This window comes from Rattus norvegicus, chromosome X (assembly GCF_036323735.1).
Source record: "Rattus norvegicus strain BN/NHsdMcwi chromosome X, GRCr8, whole genome shotgun sequence".
Classification (NCBI taxonomy): domain Eukaryota; kingdom Metazoa; phylum Chordata; class Mammalia; order Rodentia; family Muridae; genus Rattus; species Rattus norvegicus.
Window position 1 is genome coordinate 78,227,419 of NC_086039.1, and position 19,092 is coordinate 78,246,510.

The following is a 19,092-nucleotide window of genomic DNA, read 5'->3' on the forward strand; positions in this document are numbered from 1 at the left end:
GTGTGTGTGTGTGTGAGTGAGAGAGCATATATGTGTGTGAAAGTGGTATATGTGTGTGTGGTATATGCACATGACAGAGTTGCATGTGCACATACATACAAGAGGCCAGGGGAATGTGTTGGCTGTCCTAGTCCATTGTTCTCTGCCTTATTCCTTTGAGGCACAGTTCTTTGCAAAACCTGAATCTAGATTCGAACCCAGTAGGCTCTTGAAATCCTCTTGCCTCCATCTCCCACAGTAGGCGTCATAGAGAAATGTAGCCTCTCCAGGCTTTTCTTTTTTTCTCAAAATCACAGGTACTTGGTTCACAACTCAGATCCTCATGTTTGCACAACAAGTGTTCTCACCCACTAAGTAATCGTTCCAGCCCCTCAAGTTTTCAATCTAAAAATAATGTTATATTACAGGGTATCTGTAGAGAAAAATTCCCAAGATACCTGAATAAGTCATATGGAGTCTTTATTACCACAGGCTGAGCTGTTCCAGAAAGAAACAGTGGGAGTACCCTCAACCTCCAACTTGTTTGAGCTTATAAAGACAAAAACTAGACTTATGACAGATACAGAAAGGCAGTTCCAGACATCTGCTGCAAGCAAGTGTTGTTTACAGAAGTGAAGAGATAGCAGTTAAGTAGTCAGTCAGTTCTCATAACCTTTAGATCAGGAGCACATGGTATAGGAATTTATGGCTGGTCCAAAGACCAGATTACTTTAGGAGTTTATTGCTGGTCCAGAAATCAGATTACTCCAGGGGTTTATGGCTTGTCTGGAGACCAGTTTCCTCTAGGAGCTTATGGTTTATCTAAGTGACCAGAGACCAGTTTATGCAAGATAGTTTTAGCACTTAAAAGTATTTTTAGGAATATTTTCATGAGATGGCACAAATATAGTTCAGAAGTTCACTACAGTTATACACAATTCTTAAGAATAGACATTTTTTTTAAAATTAAATATGTTCTGTTGCTTCGTGAAAATTCCATACAATGCAGTTGATCATATTCATCTCCTCTCCATTTCTCCCTCTCACTTCACGACCTCCTCCTTTAAAAAAAATCCAGAGTACAATTTGTGCTAAGCATATATACTACTAAGCATGAGGCTATGCACTGAAATGTTATGAACCTATCGTGAATCACACCCCTAAAAACTATCTGTCCTGTGGAAGCTATCAACTTGGCAAGAACTCCTCAGAAGTGAAGTTTCATGAGCTCTTCTCCCATTCATGTTACAATGGTGACTGGCTTGATTCCGTGCAGGCCTTGTGCAGGGAAAACCAGCTGCTGTGCGTTTACATGTTGTGTAGCAAGTTCTCCCGACTGGGCCATTTTGTCTAAATTGAGACACTTGCTCAAGGAAGAAAGGGGCAGCTCAGTAGTCTCAGGTGGTGAACATGAGGTGAATAAAGGGTCTTGTATCCTGTGAGGGGTGGAAAACAAGTACTTGGAGTATTCTTGGGGTCTCCTAACCAGCAGGAAATCACAAGAAGAAAGTTCCTTAGTGGAGGTGGAGAGAGACAGGAGACTCTGAGCAGCCAAACTGCAGGAAGGAAGGAAGATATTGGACTGTGGCGCTGCCTACAAGCTGTGGTGAGAACTCCAGGACTGCAGTTTGGGGAGTTGTCACCCATGTTGAGGTTAATTTCTGGTAATTGAGCAGCTTCTGTGTTATTCCTGCTCTTTGTTAGTAATCCTTCACCCATTTCTTGTTAGTAGCCCCAATAAAAATCTCTGGTTCAACAAATTGAAAATTGGTGCAAACAATATTTTGGTCAATTGAAGGCTTCCTTTCTAGGGTAAGTAGACATATGTGTGCTGCCTCTCCACCAGAAATGCCTATTACATAACTGTTGTGGTAAATATTAAAAAATGGTAACCTCTTTTAAGCCGTGGGGCTGCATGGCACTGTGGGGTATCTTTATCTCAGTGACACCATGCTGCCCCCCTAGTACTCTCTGACTCAGGTGGTCTGAAGGCCATTCCAGCGTGGCACCTTGCCATTCTGGTCCCTGGAGTTAGTTCCGGCACCCGTGGGGCCAAATGCAACTAACCATAATTTGTCTCTGATTTGTTTCTCTCCCCGCAGCTCTCTGCTAGCTGCAAACTCTGGTTCCAGCTACCAGGTAAAATCAAGGCTCAAAAAACTGCAACCCAATAATCAGATTTATATGTTAAATTCTCAATCCACAATACATCCACACAATAAACTCACAACCAGTTGATAGGGTATAAACTGCCCACTTAGATAAGATAGATTTGCCAAGAGAAATGCAACCCTTAAGAAATATACATAACTACCTTGGCAATTCAAGACCACTCCGATCTGGGTCATCCTTCTTGGTCTCCATATTGATTCTCCTTCTCTCTCCTATCTTACTTTGTCCCTGACTTATTTTTACTGTCCATCACGGCCTTGACCTAACTTATGCAAGCCCTCACCTGCATCAACCTACACATAAGACTTGACACTCCAATAGGGATAGCACCAAAGACAAGTTTCAGAGGAGTGATTACCTGATCTTAGTTATGACTAGCAAGGCATGCAACTGAGGCATAGCAGCCTGAAGTACCCTCAGAGGAAATTCCAATACAGACATGTAGTGTGCATTACTGTACCTTTGTGCTATGACAGTGGTTTAATTTCTTTTTGCTATGGGTAGTGAAATGAGCAGCTAAAATGGAAGCATCAGGATTAGAAGTACCTGTGGTAAAAATCTCAGGATCTCAGGATCTCAGGATGACAGTCTTCACGTAAGAGAGTGGCATACTTGCATGATGAATAGTATCTATCACAGGCATACAGAGATGTTCTGAAAACAGTTAAAGGTTTGGGAACAATTTTGCAATCAGTCACATCCATGGATTGGAATTATTGGTAGGTAGCATCAGAGATTGCCTGCCCACTGTTGTGTATAGTAAGGAGATGCATCAGAGGCCAAGATGGCGGCTAAGCAGGAACTTGTTTGTTTAAAGAAGAAATGACAACAAGAAAAGGGAACTGAGGCTAGCATCCTTTGTGCTAGCCTCTGTTCTAGCAAAGAAATCAGATAAATGAAAGAATAAGATAGAGGTGCTGTGCTGGCTACTTTTATGTCAACTTGACACAAGATACTGTCATCTGAGGGGAAGGAGTCACAACTGAGAAAATGACTCCATAAGATACAGAGTAGTTTTTAAATTAGTGGTTGGTGGGGAGGTCCCAGCTTATGTAGGTGGTGCCATCTCTGGGCTGGTGGTCCTGAGTTCTATAAGAAAGCGAGTTAAGCAAGCCAGGGGGAACAAGCATCCCTCCATGGTCTCTGTGTCATCTCCTGCATCCAGGATCCCACATGCCTTGGCTTCCCTCAGTGGACTATGATCCAGGACATGTAAGCCAGATAAACCTTTTTTTCCCCAAATTGCTTTGGGTCATGGTATTTTATCACAGTAATGGTAACTTTAAAACTGAGAGAGGTGTTTTTCCATTTCGTAAGTCTTGGAGGTTGAAGGGATAAAAGAATACAAGTTAAATCCATGCTCAAAACCCCTTACTAAGATCCAAGAACTTGGAAAGAATCGGAGTGGAGAGGAATAGAACAAGTTAGAAGTGATAGAAGATATCCATCAGGCCTGACCTTTATTAGAAAGGAAGGGGAGAAGGAGAAGGAAGAAGAGGAAGAGGAGGAGTTAGGAGAACAGAGAAGAGGAGGAGAGAGAAGAGAAGATCTGTGATCCCACATTCATATGGGAGCCTTACCAATGATCTAGTACAAGAAACTGTGGTAACCAGAGAATGAATACTCAGCAGTTTAATTGATGGAATTAGAGAAGAGGTTTTTATTTTTATTTTTACATGTATGTGTGTTTTGTTTGCATGAATCTCTGTGTATCACATCTGTGCAGTGCCTACAGTGGCCAGAGGAGGGTGTTGGATTCTGGAGAATGCTAGTTACAGATAGTTGTGATCTTCTATGTGGGTGCTGGGAATCCAGCCTGGGTCCTGTGGAAGAACATCCAGTTCTCCTAACCTCTGAGCTGTGTTCCCTGCCGAAAACTTTTAAGCACTAAAAGAGCTGATCACAGCCTGCCTAATGAGGCTGTGGAACATGGAAGCTTATGGGATCAGTATAACTGCTGTGAAGGCAGAAAACAAACAACTGAGCACTATGACTACCCACCTCTCCATAAGGCAAAAATTGCATAAACGGAGACAACATGAGGAAAATCATGCCTTCATGGACTGGCTTATTAGAGCCATCAGAAACATTTGGTTAGCTCCATTTAAAGACCTTATAAGTATCAGCAGCTGGAGGAACATGGAGGAGGGGGAGGGACTACAGAAGGAACTAAGTAAAAAGAAGGCCACACATGAGGACCAGTTCACTGAGCCAGATAGGACAGTATTTACCATAGCTTTAGGGAGAAATGGATTGAACACGGATCTGGGGACTGATATGGAGCTTTAATGACTTTGTTGAGAGACCTTTGGTAAGGACAGCTCTTTATAAAGTAGGAAAGGCTTTGTTGGATCCAAAGAGAAGCATGTAAAGAATGTTGGAAAGTGAGAGAGAATCCTAGGAAGGGATGAGAAAAAGGTAAAGCTGAGGGAGAGATTTGTCTGGGTTACTCAAAGACAAATGTAGTAAGATTTATATCAGGCCACAGTTCCTAAGGAAAAAAATGTTGGCAGAAATCCTAACTGTGTGCTAAGGAGCTTTTGGAAGGCTTTCAAACCCAAAGAGCAGTTTACATAAGACATTCATGATAAAACAATACAGGTAAAGACAAGCTGTCCCAGGGGTGGGCAATTATCTCCCTGCACCCTATCCCCTGACTAAGAGGGTATATTTCCATCTTGCATGAATTTATGCTGGAGGTGGAGGTGATTTGCTCCACAAAGGCCTCCCCAAGCAGCCAAGTGTGGTGAGTGGAGTTGCAAAAGCTATAGCTACAATGACGGTGCCAACCCAAAGCCTTCTGGATCCCGGGAGCCAGCATAAACAGCAAGGGTAATGGGGCCACATACCCCTTAGTCCTGGGAGAGCCTAGTCAGGCCCACAAAGTTTATCAGAGATGGAGAAATGGAGGGAGATCCTGTGGAAGAGCTCCAGGATAAAGATGTGGGATTGCTCAGAAAGACTAAGCATTGGGAAAGCTAATTAAGTTAGTGCCTTTCTAACAGTGCTATTGTGCCCCAAATTGATTGGTTGGGAAAAGAATTAATACAAATGATTGGAAGGTCTATTCTGTGTTAGACCTTGCTGTGGTTGTGTTTAGTATCTCCTTAGCTGTGAAATTCTGGGATCACCTGATCCACAGAAGAGATGACAATGGACTTTTAGAGTGCTTCACCAGTTATTTTTATAACCCCTTTATTTGTTGTGGGATGGTAGTTCAGGATGTTGCCTTCCCCTGCTCATCTTATGAAAAAGGTTTTTTGTATAGATGATGTAATGCTGGCCTCTGAGTGTTTTGCAGATTTAGAGCACCATTATAAAAACATATAAATGCCTGTCTGAACATATATATATGCCTGTCTGAACAAGTAAGCACAAAAGATCTGCCCCCAGAGCGTAAACACTGTATACCATAAGTTTTATAATGTAAGAGGTGAAACAACGCTCCCCAAAACCATAATTGTGTTAATTTAAACTCTCAGTACCAGGAGTCAGTTACCTTCCTAATGGTTTTGAGCCAAGGAGGACTTAGAATCCCACAAATGTAAAAAGTATTTCTGTCATTGTTGGTTACATTATAGAATAAAATGGTAGGGCCATATTGCTGAAGATGTTGCATAGTTTGGTTGCTGGACTTGGAAAAAGAGATCAAGGACTGGATGGATCTATCCTCTTCCTGGGAGTTACCTCCTGTGCAGGAAGTGGCTATTATGGATGCTGGGCAAGATTAAAGTCACAAGTCCCACTCAGTTGTGATCCTACATGTTTCACAACGAAGTGAAAAGTGAGATGATCAGCTCGTGGTAATAGTGGCACCAGTGGTTAGAGATACAACCAACTTTCTAATTGTGTATAAAGTCTACAAGACAGGGAGAAATTCATATCTGGTACTGGAACCTCAACAAAAGCCTGTGGCTGAGGAGGTTATAGTCTTCAATGAAGAAGTCACTGCTGTTGTTTATTAAATGGATGTGATATGCCCATTAAACTGCATTCTAAACATTTGTACCCATACCTATGATCACTGTTGTAGTGAGCTGGAACTCATCATAGACAAATAATTTTTCTTTGCAGTAGATGGTGCTTAATAAGGCCCATAACCCCAAGTCAAGCTACTGAGAACAAGAGATTGTTGGTGTGGTGCAGTGCCTAAATCTTAGCTGTAGATGGACATCTATATCAACCACTGTATGACTCAGGAAATTTTGTGGAAGTAGGGGTCACTTCTACATAGCGTGTTCAACTACAGAACTCCCTGAAAGATGTATAGAGATGGCCAAGGTTACAGGTTTTCCAGATTCATTTTTAAGGTAGACTTTCTGATGTTGCAGCTGCTTTTGAGTTATTCCTCTTCTTAAGTCATCCCTCACCCATATGCTTGATAGTAACTCCAACAAAAAAACATACTGATTCACAAAATTGGCCACTGGTACAATCATCACTTTGGTTTGTCATGTGCTCCCTTTTTGGGATTAGTAGAAGTTTGTGCATTGAATCTCCCCTGGAAAAGTCTATTACCCAACGTATTCAGAAGACACCTTCTAGACAGTCCTCCCTGACCACTGGCTCTTATAATGTTTCTGCCCCTCTCCCGAGATTGTCCCTGAACATTGGAGGGCTTATTAGTTACTTTTCTATTCCTGTGGTAAAATACCATTACTGAGGCAACTTATAGAAGGAAGAGTTTATGTGGCTTACAGTTCCAGAGGGGTGAGAGCCCACAGTGGTAGGAATTGAGCAGGGAGGTGAGCGCTCACACCATGAGCCACAAGCACAAATCAGAGAGGGCCAACTGGAAATCACAGAGGCTTCTATATCTTAAAGCCCAGCCTCAAGTGCTGTACTTTCTCCAGCACAGCCAAACCTTCTAAACCTTCCCATGCAGGACAAACAACCAGGGACCAAGTGTTCAAAGGACTGAGATGATGGGGGACATATTTCATGTAAACAATCTCAGAAGGAGAGGGTATAGTATAGATGTCCCTTTTAGGATTAAACAGCCTACAGATACTTATTCTCTGCAATTTGGCCAGTTTAGAACCTGTGCTAGCTACTAACCTGTGCACAAAGAAACTTCTTTGATGATAACTGAAGGATGCGTTAGTCTATGGGCATAGAGACATGTATTTAGAAACTAGTTTTATACAACCCTGAGATTTCACCTCACACCAGTGAGAATGGCTAAGATCAAAAACTCAGGTGACAGCAGATGCTGGCGAGGATGTGGAGAAAGAGGAACACTCCTCCATTGTTGGTGGGATTGCAGACTGGTAAAACCATTCTGGAAATCAGTCTGGAGGTTCCTCAGAAAATTGGACATTGAACTGCCTGAGGATCCAGCTATACCTCTCTTGGGCATATACCCAAAAGATGCCTCAACATATAAAAGAGACACGTGCTCCACTATGTTCATCGCAGCCTTATTTATAATAGCCAGAAAATGGAAAGAACCCAGATGCCCTTCAACAGAGAAATGGATACAGAAAATGTGGTACATCTACACAATGGAATATTACTCAGCTATCAAAAACAACGAGTTTATGAAATTCGTAGGCAAATGGTTGGATCTGGAAAATATCATCCTGAGTGAGCTAACCCAATCACAGAAAGACATACATGGTATGCACTGATTGATAAGTGGCTATTAGCCCAAATGCTTGAATTACCCTAGATCCCTAGAACAAACGAAACTCAAGACGGATGATCAAAATGTGAATGCTTCACTCCTTCTTTAAATGAGGAAAAAGAATACCCTTGGCAGGGAAGGGAGAGACAAAGATTAAAACAGAGACTGAAGGAACACCCATTCAGAGCCTGCCCCACAGGTGGCCCATACATATACAGCCACCCAATTAGACAAGATGGATGAAGCAAAGAAGTGCAGACCAACAGGAGCCGGATGTAGATTGCTCCTGAGAGACACAGCCAGAATACAGCAAATACAGAGGCGAATGCCAGCAGCAAACCACTGAACTGAACTGAGAATAGGTCCCCCGTTGAAGGAATCAGAGAAAGAACTGGAAGAGCTTGAAGGGGCTCGAGACCCCAAAAGTACAACAATGTCAAGCAACCAGAGCTTCCAGGGACTAAGCCACTACCTAAAGACTATACATGGACTGACCCTGGACTCTGACCCCATAGGTAGCAATGAATATCCTAGTAAGAGCACCAGTGGAAGGGGAAGCCCTGGGTCCTGCTAAGACTGAACCCCCAGTGAACTAGACTGGTGGGGGGAGGGCGGCAATGGGGGGAGGGTTGGGAGGGGAACACCCATAAGGAAGGGGAGGGGGGAGGGGGATGTTTGCCCGGAAACCGGGAAAGGGAATAACACTTGAAATGTATATAAGAAATACTCAAGTTAATAATAATAATAAAAAAAAAGAGTACGCATGGACAGACCCATGGCTCCAGCTGCATATGTAGCAGAGGATGGCCTTGTTGAGTACCAATGGGAGGAGAAGCCCTTGGTCCTGCCAAGGCTGGACCCCTTCCCCCAGTGTAGGGGAATATCAGGGCAGGGAGGCAGGAGGGGGACAGTTGTGGAGGGGGAACACCCTTATAGACAGGAGGAGGGGGATGGTATAGAGGGCTTATGGAAGGGAAACCAGGAAAGGGAATAACATTTGAAATGTAAATAAAAAATAATCCAATAAAAAAGTAAGAAAGTTAAAAAAAAGAAAATAGTTTTATATTGTTTTCATTTAGCGAAGTTTATTCTGTGAGCCTATGGATTTTTGGACAGATTTATAGCAGAATTTCCTCTTGTCAAGTTGTACTCAAATGCAGTTAGAAAAACTTCATTACCACCATAACATTTATGCCATTTTTGTATACATGGACATACCCTGTCAGGCTGGTAATTACTGTAGTCAGCAGGGCTCAAAGCTTGATAAAACTGTGGATGATATCTTCTACCCAGTAGCCTCCACAGCACCTTCTGGTACTGTGAATGCTGTCCACCAAAGAGGAAGCTTCCAGGACAGTGCTAGCATAAATGGTGCAGGTCCTGTGACCAAAAGTCTTCAGCAAAAGAAACTTACCATCAGGTTCTGGTCAGCAGCCAGGAGCAAGAGCAGCAAGCTGTATTATTTAGGAGGCTTCTTGCACACTCATTATCTAATAGTTCTAGGGAGTTTTATCAATCCTGGCACTATGCTTTTTACTTAGCAACATATGCTTTTTTGCTTTTTTTTTTTTATAAAAAAGCATATGTTGCTTTTTAAAAGCAGCTATGCTTTTTATTTAGCAATATATCCCTTGTGTAACTCCAAATATATATATATATATACATATATATATATATACATATATATATACACATACATACATACATATATACCATATACATACATATATACCATATATATGGTGGTATGAAGAAGAAAGGAAAAGGTCGAAGAAGGGGATCTAATAAAGTGTGGAAGTGGATAGGTGGATGGAAAGGTAGAACAGATGGTGTCATGCCGGAAAAATAACTAACACTGAGGACATTTGAAAAGTGTATATGGAAACTTGTACATACACACAGCACACTACACACACACACACACACACACACACACACACACGCCATGAAAGCCTAATGACTAAGTTCCGTCCCCAAGGCCTACACAGTGAAAGGAGAGAAGTGACTTCCACAAGCTGTCCTCTGTCCTTCACACGTGTGCCATGGCACATGCACACTCACATATGTATACACAATGAAACACACGAAATAAACAAAAATGTAATAAAAATTAAAAATACTGAACACCTAAGCAAGGAAGAAGTGGGTTACCTGGATTGAAAAACAAAAGGCAACACAAACAAACAAAGCAAAGAAGCAAACAAACAGAAAACAACTGAGTTGTCTTCAGGACTGTGACACCCTAGTAGGATTCCTATGTTCCAGTGGGCAGTCCCACCCCATCCACATATTGGCAGTATTAATTGGACTCATTGAGTTAATCCCAGCACTCAGGAGGCAGGAGCCAGGCACCATCTCTGAGTTTCAGGCCAGCCTAGTCTACAGAATGAGTTCTAGGACAGCCAGGGCTGTACAGAAACCATTTCAGAAACAAAACAAAACAAACAACCCTTCCCAACCCCAACCCCAAACCAAACCAAACCAAACCAAACCAAAACAAACAAAAACAAAACAAAACAAAACAAAACAAAAAAAAGAAAAAAGAAAGAAAGATAAAGAAAGAAGACAGAAAGTTGGCAGGGAAATGTGGGGGACAGGGTTTGTGAGGAGTAGAAAGGGAGAGTCATGAGTAGATTTGCTCAAAATACATTATAATCATGTCTAAAATTCTCAAGGAATAAGCACAAATGTTATTTTTAATTTATTTATTTTAATATATATAGCTGTTTTGTCTGCATATATCCCTGTGCATTGTGTTTTTGTCTGGTGGCTGTGGAGACCAGGAAAATGCATACTCCCTTAATGCATACTCTGGTTCAGTGATTAAGAGCTCTGGCTGCCCTTACAGGAGACCCAGGTTCAATTCCCAGCATCCACTTGGTGATGCACAAGGGTCTGTAAATCCATGTCTCCAGTTCTAGCTATCAGATGCTCTCTTCTGGACTCCAAAGGCATCTGGCATGCAGATGGTGCACATAACAGACAGGCAGGCAGGAAAAATTCTTATACACATAAAAATAAAGGTTTAAGTAAACTCCTCTCCCTATGTAGTTCAGGTTGCCCTCAAAATATTTTTGAGGGTTTTTTTTTTTTGTTGTTATTATTTTATGTGTATGGGTATTTTTCCTGCATCTCTTGGCAACATGGGCATGCAGTGCTCATGGAAACCAGAAGAGGGCATCAGATTCCCTGTGATTGGAATTACAGAATGTTATGAGCTGGGAATTGAACCTAGGTCCTCTGGAAGAACAGCCAGTGCGTTTAAACTACTAAACCATCTTTTCAGAATCATAAAAGCAATTTTAAAAAAGAAGTGAAAAGGAAGGAAAGAAAAAGGAGGGAGGGAGGGAAGAAGGGGAAGGGATGGAGGGAAGGAGGGAGGGAAGGGAGGGAGAGAGAGAGAGAGAGAGAGAAAGAGAGAGAGAGAGAGAGAGAGAGAGAGAGAGAGAGAGAGAGAGAGAGAGAGAGGGAGGGAGGGAGGCTCTCAAAAGGAGATCAGAGATTATTTAAAGCTTCTTCTGCCAAGGTGGTCAAATATTTGGACTGAGTAAGAAAATAACATTTTTTTTAGGCCTAGCATGATGGTTCCATGGGTAAGTGAGTTTGTCACTGAGACTGGTTATTTGATTTTTATCTCTTGGATTTACATGGTAGAAGGAAAGAACAGACGCCTGCCCTACAATCTCATGTCATGTCATGAGGTGTGCTTACATTAGCGTGAACGCGCGCGCGCGCACGCGCGCACACACACACACACACACACACACACACACACACACACCAACAAAGCGGGGGCACTCAATAAACAAATTAATATAAAAAAGTTGAATCAGCCTGGAACTTTTAATTCTAAGTACTCTATAAAAGTGTAGAAATGGTCTCTGCTTGAAAAGGGAGACGTGCTATCCTGAAGAGACAATCAGTTCAGACAATGAGATGGGAAGAACATTCAGGGAAAAGGATCAAATTAGGAGGAGAGGTATCTCATTATGAAGTAGACTCTCAAGTGGGTATGGATAACACTCTACTAGGAGTGATAAAATGAAATTTGAAACACGAGGTAGAATCTCTAGACGGGAGGTTTTACCTCTTATTTTAGGTCAGGTATGCTTTTAAAAATTCAATTCTATTCTCTACAAGCACATGCTATATACCCCCTAATACTCAGTATATGGTGAGACCACTGAAATTGTCTTAGTATACACCTGTACAATCATTGCATCAACAATCCAGGACAGGGAACTAAAGTATGTAGCTTAAGGAATACTGCACTCAGGCCCATTGCCAGAATGGGATCTACTCCAGCAAATGGAATTTAGAATAGGGAAATACTAACCTCTACCTTAGAAAAGTACAGAATGTCTTATTTCAGGTTAATCAAGGGATGTTTGAGGGAGGAGAGGCATATAGAGTAAGACATGTTAAAAATGTCCTCTGGTTGACAAAATGACTCAGTGAATGGAGGCCCTTGCAGGTGAACATGAAGACCTAAGTTTGATTCCTGGATCTCACAGGGATTGTAGGAGAGAACCAACTCCTACAATCTCTCCTAAGACCTCTCCTCTGTGCAAACCAGAACCACCAACACTTATATAGTCACATGCTCGCTCTCTTTCTCTCGCTCTCTCTTTCTCTCTTTCTCTCTTTCTCTCTCTCTCTCTCTCTCTCTCTCACACACACACACACATGCACAGACAGACAGACAGACAGACACACACACAGGCACACACAGTCACACACAGACACACACACTGTATTCAGACTATTCTCTGCAACCAAAACAAACGCACTTAGCTCAAATCTCCACAATCCAATTACCATGACTAGGGTAACATTAACCAATTCTTCAATTAATATTCTTTTGCCATCCCAGTCAATGATGATACCGGGCTTACATGATAGTATTGTAATGCTAGTCTCCAGGGTCTATACAGTTAATCAGCAGTTCTGTACCAAATAATAACAATGTAAAATTGTGTTTATTTCTGTTTGTGAATGAAGTGCATGGTATGTGGGTGCATGTGTCTGTATATGTCTTCTTGTGTGGTGTTGACGTGTGCATGGTCACACATGTATCATGATGTATGAGTGGAGACCAAAGGACAATATTCAGTAGTTAGTTCTCTTGTTCCACCCACCTCAGTTGTTAATCAAGAAAGTACCCCACAGATTTTCCGACAGACAATCTGATGGAGGCATTTTCTGACTTGATGTACGTCTTTCCAGAAAAATCAAGCTTGGGTCAAGCTATCAAAAAAACTAGCCAGACAATTGTTTGTATAACTTTTGGTAGTCCTATGAATTTGAAACACATAAAACCATTCAAATCAGTTTTTAACCTGGGAGAAATACATAAGTATATTTTTGTATGTAGAATTTTACAAAATAGCATTTTATAATAATAAAAATTCAAAATACTTTCCCCCCATACCATTACTTTTTTTTTAAATCTTTTTTTTATTAACTTGAGTATTTCTTATATACATTTCGAGTGTTATTCCCTTTCCCGGTTTCCAGGCAAACATCCCCCCCCTCCCCTTCTTTATGGGTATTCCCCTCCCCATCCTCCCCCTCTTGCCGCCCTCCCCCCAACAATCTAGTTCACTGGGGGTTCAGTCTTAGCAGGACCCAGGGCTTCCCCTTCCACTGGTGCTCTTACTAGGATATTCATTGCTACCTATGAGGTCAGAGTCCAGGGTCAGTCCATGTTCAGTCTTTACATACCATTACTTTTAACTTCTTGTCACCTGCTCTATCTCCTTTACCTGGAAAAGCTGATTTGTAGCACAGTAGTAATTTTCTTTAGGTCCTGGGGCTGTGCTCAATTAAGAGATAATGCTCTCATTAAATTGTCCATGCTGGTTTGGAACTCCTGAACCAAAGTAATTTTCTTATTGAGTAGCAGGGACTATGGGCCCATGGAATAGTGTTCAGTGTTTTCTAAGTTTTCTCACACAATCTGGGTTTATTTTTAATTTTTGAAGGCGTTGGTATTTGGTTGTTAATATTTTCTAAGGGAATGGATTATACATCCTATTCGAAAACTCTTTGATCCAACCCAGTTTATTCAAATTGACTGATCTTTCCATGCAAATAATAAAGGTAAGCAATCTAGGACAATTTCTCTATAGGAAATTTAAGCAGAAATGGCCATTCTAGAATGACCATTCTATGATAACTCCAACTTGGGTCTTAGTGTGATCTATAAGGGAATTGCATGTCCAGCCTCATTTCTGTAAGGTATAGATAAAGCCCATCAGATTCTATGCTAATGCTACTATTGAGTTTTCTGGGAATAGTTGATTGCATTCAATAGTTTGTAGACTAATTAGAAATATTTTGTTCTTCCTGTTTCTTCCATTATTTTAAGAATCTATAAGTCCAAACGGTTAATGTAGAACTCTAAAACAAGCTGTACAGTGATAGCGTAAAAGGAACTATATAGATTTTTCAAAATCATGATCGTGATTTTGATTTATGATTATAAAGATTTTTCTTGTTATGAGAATTGGCAAGTAAAATTAGCAGTAGCCATGATGTTGGTAATAAAGATGGTGGTTAGATTACTCTAGTTTACTGTACTTGATAATTTCTAGAAAGTCTATTCTTATTTGGTTGGTTTTAGTTTTCAATAGTCTCACCCTGTAGCATAGTCTAACTTTAATCCCTGGCAATTATGTCTTATTATTCCAAGTGCAGAGATGACAGGTATGAAACACCAAGGGCAAAAAGTACTTCCAAGGTATTTTCAGATGATTTTTTTTTCTCTGCAATTTCTCCCTTCATTTTGGAGTTGTTGATTTTTTTTCTCTGCAATTTCCTCTCTCATTCTAGGGTTGTGGACTAGGTTTTTTTTCTTTACAATTTCCTCCTTCATTCTAGAGTTGTTGCTTAGATCTCGTGCAAGTTCTCACTAAAGGATTGTTCCATATTTTAACAGAACTCTGAACAAAAAGAAAACCTATTCTATCCTTGCCAGTTTGGGGAAACTTGAAACTTCTCTCCAGCCCTCCTCCTCTCGCAGCTTTTCAGCACTCAATTCCTGCTGCCAACTAAGGTTAAAAAAAATCACTCAATTCATTATTAGCGACTTAAAATATACAAGACTTTGATAACGTGGGTTTAAAGAAATTTAAACTAGTGTCTGGACTCAATACAAAGCTAGCTTTCGGCTATCTTATTTGCATACATTTCTGAGCAGGAAGTAACACGCAAAACTTCTGGTGTTCATGGGAAAGGATCCTTTATTCTGATGGAGTGATTTTTTTTTTTTTACCCCTTCTTTTATTTCTCCCTTGCCCCCTTCCCGGAAAGGGAATAGTCAAAAAGAATTGTTTCAACAGATCTCGCGGTGCTGTTCGAGATCCTGTGTTTTAAAAAAACAATTTAGAAATGATGTAAATGAGCCCGAGCCTTCCGGGGTTTGGGGCTGGGACTGCAGTGCTGGAAGCTCATTGAAAGCAGCCGCTGGTGGAGGCGGGGCTCTGGCCAGTTCTTTCCACCTTCCCCCACCCTCCCGGTCCAACCTCTGTTTGGCCGGTAGCTCGGTAGCTCGGTTCCAGCCGTTGCTGCAGCTGTTTCCCAGCCCTTTTCAAGACTCCGGTGACCGACCAGAAGCCCTTGTTTCCAGGATGGTGATCCATGTATATATTGCATCTTCTTCTGGCTCTACGGCGGTAAGGAGAGTGGGAGTCCACCTTTGTTGTTTTTCAACACACTAGTCCTCCTCTGCCCCAGAACCGTTAAATTGCAGAAGTTACACTGGAAGCTTCTCCTTAGAAGACGCAAGCATCGCCCACAATACCCCCCCCCCTCTTTCCTTTCTTCCTTTGTTGCGTCGATTTCATTTTTTAGCTTTTGTTTGCCTTGAGACGTTAGTGCCACATTTCGTTTCTAAAGGAGAAAGAAAACTACCAAGTTTAGAAGGTAACTGGTATAGGTACTTCACAGTTAGGTGAAGTCAGATAAAATAAAAAACAAGTGGCTTTCAGGCTTTTTAGAGTGAGACATTTAACAAATGCTCTAAGTACCGAGTTCAGGGGAAGTAGTGCATTTCTGTAAAGGATGAGGGTACTGATGGGAAGGGAGGGGAAGACTCCTGAGGTGCTGAACTACTGGAATTATTGTGAAACCACTGGAATGGAATTATTTTGAGAGCGTGCAGGTGGGGTATATAATTAAAAAAAAAACAGGAGAAAGTCAGGGACAATGATACAAATGTCTTTTTACCCCTTCCTCCTCCTATTTCTCCTCCTTCTCCTCCTTCTTTTTCTTCTTGGAGTGTGAGGGCGGTTTTTTTTTTCCTTTTAATTTAATGTAGTATGAGATATGCCCACTCCCTTACTCACATGGCACTTACTTTGAGTTTTTCTTTTTCTTTGAAAGATTTTGCTTCTAAAACCCACTCCTTCAAGACTGTTAAAAACTGGGGAAAGAACTTGTGGCAGCTGAGTTGCTGCCTCTTGGAGGACTGGGTTTTCTTCCTTGACTCGTTTGCCAATTGTTAACTTAGAATACCAGTTTTTAGCAGCTCTGAGGAGCATTGGGTAAACTGGGAAAGCTGAATGCGTATTCCTGTTAACTGAAAGAGCCTCTGTTCCAGCAACTCCAGAAGGAAAAATAAAGGCCAGCAGTGGCAGGAACAGATGTGTGGGCTCAGGAATTGGAGTGTGGAAAACTCCTCTAGCTTTAGAGTGCCAGAAGTCCTGGGTTGTTGGGTTGCTCCTATTTACATTTAGTAGGATTTGGAATAGAACTGTAGACTATAGGAAATCACCAGAACCTTGAACCTTGAACTTTGTCTTTTGCCAACATGTGTGGGTGTGTTTAGACTGTTTCAAAATATAAGAAAACCTACTCTTAAAGTTATTTGAATGTTTTGTTTGAAAAAAATATTATTTCCTTTGGACTTCACTTTAGAAGCATCTTGTCTTCCACACCTAACATTCTGATATTTCAAATTAAAGCATGGGTTACTGAATATCAATCTATTAAAACAACTGCATTTTCAAAAACTAGCTTAATACTATTGGTTAATCCTTATTAGATTGAACCTCTCAATCACTTAGGTTTTTGTTGTTGTTTTTGTTTGTTTTGTTTCCTGAGGGCATGCAGTTTCAATACTGGTATTTGTTCTTTGCTTTCTTTCTCTTTTCTTTCTCTTCTAGAAGTAAACTGAAGGAGAAACTGCTTTAAGAATTTCATCAAGTAATAGAGTCACACACACCCCTCTTTGTTAAGACATAAAATTTCTAAATCCCCCAGAAGGGATTAAGAGTTTTATTAGATTATTCAAATGACAGATATTTATGGTGTTTGTCCTTTGTTTCTACTGTTTCTTCATGGATAATTAAGGGTTTGTCCACTGTTATACTAATTACATTTTTAATGAAAATATCAAAATGAATGATTTTTATTATGCTCTTGCAATTTTTAAAAAACAAGCCTAAAATAGTACGACGAATATCTTTAAGGAGAACTCCTTTATATGAATGGAGTAGTGGCTATTTACTTGAGAAAGGAAATTTCATTTTGCAGTACTGAAATTTCCCTTTAAGATAGCAAAAAAGGGGGCTGGGGATTTAGCTCAGTGGTAGAGCGCTTACCTAGGAAGCTCAAGGCCCTGGGTTCGGTCCCCAGCTCCGAAAAAAAAGAACCAAAAAAAAAAAAAAAAGATAGCAAAAAAGCATTATCCTTTTAACAAACGATTTAGAAATTTTGGGGCAAGTGTTCTCTTGGAATCTAAAAAAATTGAAAGATACATACGTGTAAGTTATTATGTGTCTAATGAGTGTTTTAAGTGTTTGACTTTGACTTGATAATATGTATGTATTGAATGGTTTGCCTGCAGATGCATGCTATGTGAATTCCCAATGCCCATGGAGACCACAAGAGGGTGTTGTGTCGGTCTGTGGAGCTAGAGTTACAGATGGTTATGAGCCACCATGAAGATGCTGGGGACTGAACCCAGGTTTTTTGCAAGAGCAATAAGTGTTCTTGTGTATTGAGCTCTGTTTTCCTGACTATTACAAAAATCAGAATTTTAGGTGGTTAGTTGTTCTATAACTGATCTAGAACAGCAACAATAAGCAATATTATATTTACAGCCCAAGACTCCTTATATTTTTCAGTTTCTCAGTCTGATTTAAAAAAAAAAAAACTTTTAAAATGTGTTCTCATTTCTGCCCTAATACATAGGAATAGTGCTTGTTTCTCCAGGTTAGATATACAATCTAATGGATTAGACTTTCCAGTGGATTCTATTTTCGTTTTTCTCAAGACAGGGTTTCTCTATGTATCCATGATTGTCATAGAATTCACTGTAGACCTGGCTGGCCTTGAACTCAGAGATCCACCTGCCTCTGCCTCCTAAGTGCTGGGATTCAAGGTATGCCACTGCCATCTACCTGCAGTGGATTCTTGATAAGTAACTCCTGTGAGAATAGCAGATAGAAATGCTTAAGTTGTCTCAGGTACTGTCTTACATTTAATTCACAGTGAAGCCATGACTATGTTTCTTTCAGAAAAGGAGATGCAGATATAGAGAGGTTAAGCAACTTCCCCAGTGTAGCACTGCACCGAAGTGCCAGAGTTTTAGTGCAGGGAAAGCTGCTTGAGTTCAAACGTGCATAGCCATAAAAAAAAGTACATGACAGTGATGCAGAACAGCCAGCAGGCATGAAGACGTAAATGGGAACATGACCTTAGATGTTTAGAGAATGAGTAAGTCCTGCAGGTTTAAAAGAATTGACTGGGCATGCCCATAAGTGGGAATAGCAAAATGGGGAGCTAGCATGTAGGAGGGATGCTGTGTCTATAAATGAATCTAAGTAAGTGGCTTATGTGGCTTATTCACTCAAGAATAGGAGGGTAGAGACGCTTAGGAAAGGCAACACTGAAAAATTTTAGGCGAAGCTATGGTAATTGAGGTTTTAATGTTTCTCTTGGTGGGAACCATCTAGCAAGGATTCAGTTTCCAATTGTTCACAGAGAGTGAATTCTCTGTGTTCCTATTTTATTTCTTACCACATTGTAGTCCAACTTAACATTTGTTCCTAATTTTTTGAGACAAGAACTCATCGCCTAAGTTAGACTCAAACTCAGTGACCCTCCTAGTGCCTTCCAAATGTCGGAACTGCTATAGATTTGTGCCACCACATATGACTTTCTATTGCCTTGTCTGTTTAGACTTGTTTGTGCCCACTATTGATGTGATGTTATGTAGTAGTGTGTGTCTCGATTTAGAAAGCAACGCCTTGTAAATTTGTATTTAGAAGAAAATGGTGTATTAAACACAATATCTACATAACTTAACA

General features: G+C 40.8%; 1 protein-coding gene across 1 annotated transcript in view; it reads left to right on the top strand.

Annotated features, from left to right (window-relative positions):
• The first annotated feature begins 15,285 nt into the window (after positions 1-15,285).
• Sh3bgrl1 (SH3 domain binding glutamate rich protein like 1) overlaps positions 15,286-19,092 on the top strand; it is a 100,930-nt gene continuing 97,123 nt past the window's right edge. The window contains exon 1 of the mRNA NM_001173339.1: positions 15,286-15,453. Within this exon, the coding sequence (NP_001166810.1) occupies positions 15,409-15,453 (45 nt within the window). The 5' untranslated portion in view covers positions 15,286-15,408. The remainder of the gene's footprint in view (positions 15,454-19,092) is intronic.